At 37.4% G+C, this 7595-nt stretch overlaps 1 protein-coding gene across 1 annotated transcript; it reads right to left on the bottom strand.

Annotated features, from left to right (window-relative positions):
* Positions 1–725: 725 nt before the first annotated feature.
* On the bottom strand, positions 726–7097 carry LOC132564491 (acetylcholine receptor subunit alpha-type acr-16-like). Its single transcript, XM_060229145.1, has 2 exons — positions 5973–7097; positions 726–809 (listed from the first exon to the last, which is right to left on the bottom strand). Exons 1-2 carry the CDS (start codon positions 7095–7097, stop codon positions 726–728), a joined length of 1209 nt encoding a protein of 402 aa, XP_060085128.1.
* Positions 7098–7595: the final 498 nt, after the last annotated feature.

Raw genomic sequence — 7595 nt, 5'->3', positions numbered from 1 at the left:
TTTTCCTGTAGCCGCGGTTACGTACGACGGAGTCTGTCCTTAGTCGGGATTTTCCTGTAGCCGCGGTTACGTACGACGGAGTCTGTAATTAGTCGGGATTTTCCTATAGCCGCGGTTACGTACGACGGAGTCTGTACTTAGTCGGGATTTTCCTGTAGCCGCAGTAGCGTAGCTTCGGCAGCACTTTCGTCGAACGAAAAAAACCACCAAACCTAATCGCGCTTTTATAACAAAACCCATAGAATGCATTTATCGATCTATGGGCATCTCAACACACATTTAAAATTAAGGATTAAGTTAATTAGTTATGGATAACTATAATTAACACGTGTTTGCTCAATCTTGGTGATATGAACAAACACATGTAGCTTTTGTAGGATTTTGTAGCAGGAACACAGATATGATTTGATATAATTGAACGACTTGTCAAATAAAACAAAGAGGTTTTCCAGATCGAAATATTTATTCTAACAATCGATAGATAGTCCAAACGTATTACCATGACAACACAAATGTAGAATTGATATCAAACACAAGCATCATCTATATGCAACTAAATACTTCTCTGATGTAGAATTTTAGGGCAAAAATGACAAGTGTTAAGACATCTATGATATGGCGTGAATTTCTCAGTCATATTCTACATACAAAGTAACAATTTATAACGTTCTGTCACTTATATAACACTCTACACTATGGTATACAACAGCTAGCTGTTGCACTGTTTAGTAAATAGAACTGCGTCGGTGTCTTGAGGTTTGAGAGTAGCTTTCCAAGTCCTTTATAGATTGGCGATGGTGAAGGTTAACCTGATAAAAAAGAGTTTTTTAATTTATAGATGGCAGATATATTTCAGTGACTTACACACGGCTTTCCAACTGATAACAGCAGATGTTATGAGAGTTTGTGAAAGGGCCTAAACTGAGGAACACTTCGTCATTGTTCCGAACAGCACAAACAGACCAACAGTGTTATTTACAGTGAAAAAATCAGGAGTTTTTTCTGCATTTATAAAACAATATTAGGTTTCTTCGTTTGCATCGACAGGAAAAATATTCAGACCAGTTTCATAATATGAATGTTTATTACATGAAGGGGATTCAGTTATGACATCATTTCATTGGGATTTCTTTAATTTACACTATAAGATGGTACATTCATCACCCAATCCAGAAGCATATTCCGGGATTGGATAAAATTGTATGTTTTTGACCAATCAGCGCTTGTCCTCAGCAAGCAAATGATAAAATTATTGGCTTTCATTAATATACATCAACATTGATACTTAATTCACTTCCGTCGAAAAATGCACAGAAATGATGACGTCTGGATATTGTCCCGCATTGTAGGTCTAATGTCGGCATAGATAACACAGACCGGAAGTACACTGACACCATCTCACATGTGAATACTTATATACTTAGGCGTCTGTTGTACAGTCTGTAATATATCATTATATGCATGATCAACAACATTTATATACAACACAAAAACCACGATCTGGCATAACTCGGGTTTTGTAAAACATTACAAGAGTCACATCTATATATACTAAAATGGTGGGCTATTTTTGTTATTTTTTTTACAAATGTATTCCATGTTTTAATATCTGTCTTACTTGTCAAATCATACATTGTTAAATATATGAAGATGATCTATTCTTAACAAAATTGTAAACTTTCAGGTGACGTTCTGGTAAATGATACTGATTCCACAAGTTTGATGGCCTTTCTTGTAAGCAAAGTTTAAAACCTTTCAATTTGATTTATGAGGAATATCATTATTTTACAAATTTAAAGCCAGAACAACATCGGACAAGATTGAATTCAAAAGTAAATGTTATCACACAAAGCCAAAATGATGGATCATACGATATCGACACACGAGACTGTACACTGTTATAGGTCACTTGGGACTGGCCAATTTAAGAGACGGTGTCTAGTACATCAATGTTAACAATTAGGACTTCACGCAGGCATATGTATGTACTGTAAGAGGTCATCTTCTATACAAATGGTCTGATGCTACATTTTATACATTGGTAGGAAAAACATACCAAAACAGACCAAAGAACACCACAAATAATTCCTAACAGCAAAAATTGTACGGGTGTTTTACTACTCTAAAAAAAGTAATATTTCAAAAATTTAAATGCTTATAGTAATTAAGCTAATTTTTCAATAAAGTTACTGACATTATTTAGTAAGTGTAATTACAAATTGAAAGTACACATGTCCTTCTTGTAGATTCTGGTATCTATAATAGTATGTCCAAATAGTAGGTATGATGATTCTATAGTATATTTTTCGCTCCTATGGTGCATCATTCAAGATGGTCGTATGCCACATGAAACATTAGATCCCATTGTACATTTCTAGATTGTTATCTTGAGAAATATTATTCCACTTACTGTTGATTGTAATATTCTCATGAGGTTGGAGATGCTGAATCTCTTCTAAGAGGAGTGTTTTAAAAAATAGAACCAGATTTGACTAGTCCTGAGAGGATGAACCCGAGGTAGCGAAGACCTAAGAGGATGTTACCCATGACACTGGTCTTCCTGAGGAATGAACCCGAGAGAGTGGTCTTCCTGAGCGGATGAACCCGAGAGAGTGGTCTTCCTGAGAGGATGTTACCCAAGATAGCGGTCTTCCTGTGAGGATGTTACCAAAAATCCTGGTCTTCCTGGGAGGATGTTACCCGAAATAGTGGTCTTCCTGAGAGGATGTTACCCATGACCCTGGTCTTCCTGAAAGGAATTTACCCATGACCCTGGTCTTCCTGAAAGGAATTTACCCATGACCCTGGTCTTCCTGAGAGGATTTTACCAGATATCGTGGTCTTCCTGAGAGGATGTTACCCGAGATCGTGGTCTTCCTGAGAGGATGTTACCCGAGATCGTGGTCTTCTCGAGAGGATGTTACCCGAGATAGTGGTCTTCCTGAGAGGATGTTACCCGAGATAGTGGTCTTCCTGAGAGGATGTTACCCGATATCGTGGTCTTCCTGAGAGGATGTTACCCGAGATCGTGGTCTTCCTGAGAGGATGTTACCCGAGATAGTGGTCTTCCTGGGAGGATGTTACTTGAGATAACTGACTCCTTGGATGATGTTACCTGAGATGGTGTATTTGGACTGTCAGTTAATTCTAATGACGTTACGGAGTTCTGGCATGCTTGTAACGTGTGTATTTAGACTGTCAGGTTAGTTTTCACAACGTCATCTTGAAAGAGGTTTGTATTATGGGATGGTTTCCTTCTGCTCCTGTTGATCCACCTAGTCCTGAGAATCCCAAGAGTATTTTAATCAAGAGAAAGTAGACTTATATTTCTCAAGATTACGAGATAACAATCTAGAAAAGTTCGGCAAGTAGAATGTTTCTTATAACTTCGTTTCCATGATGCTTTGTTCACGATGACTGTATTCTCTGGCAGCCATCTTGGTTTTTTAGAAAGAGAATGTAAATCTGTTTTGTTCATAGTAGTTATATTTTGAAAAGAACAAATATGACTTAACCCGAAATCGATCAGCATTTGTTTTACAAATATAATCTGTTTCAAAGTTTAAAAGATTTATAGGTCACACTTGACTGATTTATATAGGAGACGGTACACAGTGCATCAATGGTCACACTTGACTGATTTATATAGGAGACGGTACACAGTGCATCAATGGTCACACTTGACTGATTTATACAGGAGACGGTACACGGTACATCAATGGTCACACTTGACTGATCGATACGGTAGAGGTACACTTTTCAATTCAAATAATTTCCGTAAGTTATACAACTTATTGGATAAGTAACAGGTAAAAGGACAAAGACACTCACACTCTTACCATCAAACACACTATTTTATCATTCTTAATGTTGGTATAATATTTTTGGAGGAAACCACGAAAATACTAATTAAATTGTGACAATAAATCTTTCCTACGTTCATTTGCTGATGTTAGATACTTTCCTGAATTATAAAGTTCTGTATTTTCGACATTGAGTAACTGAATGAATTTAAACATACTAGGCTTATTAAGCTATTGTGGCTTCATAAAATTGCCATGAATATCTGCAGAACACGTACATCAATAATAAAATGATATTTGTCTTCTATATGGTTCTATTTACATAAAATATACTTTCTTTTTCCCTTGGTACGTCACTGTATCGCCCACGTTCAATTGCTTAATCATGTAGGATCTTGTAAATAATTTTCTGAGAATTAAATTCACTGGCATATATAGGTATGACTGTAGTTTAATACTTTCAACCAGATGTTGGTAAAGAAATCCTGTGGATGAAGAATTAGCTTTCGTAAGACATTCTTGATGAAAATTGTCAAATAAACGTTGTTTATAAAAATAACTATGAAATCTAGCAGAACTGTTATTGGTATCTTCAAACATGTGTTCAAGGCCGACAGTTGAAAAGTCACGTTTTAAATTAAGGATCCAAGGGTCATTGTTTTCCACCATATCATCATAACACTATTGGAGTACACAATTATTAGAACATTTCAGGTTTAGCCAATATTTGATTTTTTTTTTTTTATTTTTCTGAACATTTCCAAGGGAAATATTGCCCACTCAGTGTCTAAAAAAAGGCAGTATTTGTTGTTTGTCGTATTCTTATTGATGGCTTAAGAAATGAGATACGGCGTTTTTCAATATCTGGAGCTTTGTGGTAACCCCAGATTTCAGAACCATACATTAAAATACTATTTACATAAGTGTCAAAAACAGCAAGACGAGATTCAATATTAAAAACATTCTTTCTACAAACATTATTCACCGCGTATAATGTTTTTCGACCGTGTCCTGCAAGTTTATTTTGAGTTTTTTTTTTTTTTATAAATTTCCATTTAAATTTAAAGAAATTAAAATCACCGACTATTTCAATATCCTTATTATCGTAAAACCATTTCTCGGTCGGACATATTAAACCACCATTCGTAAAGATGACTATTTTTGGTCCTACTAATATAACTCCATTTTCTGCTATACTCTGCAAATGAATCTAACATTTTCATAAGTCATCGGGTGTTTCAGATAAAGTAACCATGTCATCTGCATACATAAGTAAATATATTGAAGGCCACACTTGACTGATAAATAATTGAAACACTACACGGTGTGTGATTGGTTACATCAGTAATGTCTAATATATCACAATTACTGATGTTAATATGGTGTGCCAGACTCTCTGTTTATTTCTTGTATAGCGGTAATTGGTTTTAGGCGGTGCACGTGACTACCTATAATATTAAATATACAATGATTGGTGTTAGGCGGTGCACGTGACTACCTATAATATTAAATATACAATGATTGGTGTAAGGCGGTGCACGTGACTACCTAAAATATCAAGTACACAATGATTGGTGTTAGGCAGAGTACCTTAGTACTTGTATTGTCTAGTATGTCACAGTGATTGGTGTAAGACGGTGTAACTGAGTAATTGTAGTGTCTAGTATGTCACAGTGATTGGTGAAAAACGGTGTACCTGCGTACTTGTAGTGTCTAGTATGTCAGAGTGATTGGTGTAAGACGGTGTACCTGGGTACTTGTAGTGTCTAGTATGTCACAGTGATTGGTGTAAGACGGTGTACCTGCGTACTTGTAGTGTCTAGTATGTCACAGTGGTTGGTGTAAGACGGTGTACCGGAGTACTTGCAGTGTCTAGTATGTCAGAGTGATTGGTGTAAGACGGTGGGTGTACCTGGGTAATTGTAGTGTCTAGTATGTCACAGTGATTGGTGTAAGCCGGTGTACCTGGATACTTGTAGTGTCTAGTATGTCACAGTGATTGGTGTAAGCCGGTGTACCTGAGTAATTGTAGTGTCTAGTATGTCACAGTGAATAGGGTTAGCACCATGAACCTGACTGCTTGTATTATCAAGGCTATCATTGTATAACAAGTACCAAATATATAAAAACAAGAACAAAAACCACTACTAAGTAAAAAACAAAACATACAATATCAAAGGTCGCAGACACGTCCCTCCACGTGACTCGACATTCCCCGAGTTGTGTTGACTCTGTTTGGTTCTCTTTGTGAGGTGCCGTGTCACTGGTAATGTCACAATTCTGGTGTCTCCGTTTTCCTTTCCGTTTTCGGCACATTATGGTCAGTAGATAAGGAACTGATTGTTTCTGATCGGCGAAGTACCAGCGGAGACACAATACAGTACATATAGTGCTGAGTCCACTCATGGCCATCATGGCAGTGATGATATAACATAGAATAGGTACAGGCTCGGAGTTCTTTGGCATGACACTACTGATAATGGACAGAAAGACCGCAAAGGATAGAAGGACAGTGAGGGCATAGGACACGCGCTCCCCTTGCTCTGGTGGTAGAAGGAACACACAAGCGTTGAGAACACCTAGGAACAGTATAGGCAAGATTGTGCTTAAGAGAGAAAATTCCGGTCTCCTTTTGATTTCTAAACTAATCACAATAGAGGAGAAAAATCCGCCATATAATTGTTCTTCGATACTATTATTACCGAGCTCCCACTCACCAAACTTCTCGAAGGTGGACAGACCGATTGACGGGTAAAGTTGGACCTCAGCACGGGTGTAAGGTATTACTAGTATAACCAAGTAACATTTGTGAACATCGAAAGGGTACTTCTCCACATTGGGCACACAGGTAGAAATAATAGTACCGCCTTGCACCCAAATCACGGAGCCATCCGAATATAACCGAACTGGAAACGAGTCTTCAAAGAATAGAAGTATTCGGTTAGTGGGATTGGACAGAGCTAATCGTGGTGTCCAAATTTGTGTTTCGGGCAGGACCAGAACGCGCGGACTGTATTCTGTCCTATTCCAGCTTAGAGTTGTGTCCCGCCACCGTAAGTCCACAGCAGTAGCCAATGACAACTGGCCACGCACTTCGTCAAATTCGCTAATTCCTCGAAGAAGAAATTTAACAGAAACTCGAACAGTTTCTTGTTCGTTTTGCACAGGCCTCAATATGTTCGTGTAGTTCTCAAAAAGCGTCGTATACAACTCGTGAGTATTTTGTACGTAGGCACTAGAGAGAACAACAAGAGTTAATATTCCGAGCGGTAGTATGGCCGATGTTCTACACATTTCTAGTTTTTATTCACAGTTGTAGTTCTACCACCAATAACGTTATACTCCAAACACAGAATATATAAAACATAGCAAGAGCAGTTAAAGGAGTGTTTGACAATGCCCAGGAAAGGTGAAGTGGCCTTTGTGTGATGGTACACAGTGACCGCTTAATACTATTGTGTGGTCGATGTAGGGATTCGTAGATAAACAGCATTTGCTGTTGAACATTGATATATTAGTCGCGTATTTCAATGAAAGCGTGACCTTTTCAATCATCAAACAGAACAATGGGGAACAGGAGACATAGTATAATGTACTCCTGGAAAGATGATAGTACTTGTAGTGTCTTGTATGTCACAGTGAATAGTGTTAGCATCATGAACCTGACTGCTTGAATTATCAAGGCTATCATTGTATAACAAGTACCAAATATATAAAAACAAGATTTAAGATAAATATATATTAGTCGCGTATTTCATTGAAAGCGTGACCTTTTTAATCATCAAACAGAAA

Source organism: Ylistrum balloti, unplaced genomic scaffold, assembly GCF_031769215.1.
Source record: "Ylistrum balloti isolate Yb309-2 unplaced genomic scaffold, AGI_CSIRO_Ybal_v1 Utg372324, whole genome shotgun sequence".
Lineage (NCBI taxonomy): Eukaryota > Metazoa > Mollusca > Bivalvia > Pectinida > Pectinidae > Ylistrum > Ylistrum balloti.
This window is presented reverse-complemented; position numbering and strand designations above follow the sequence as displayed.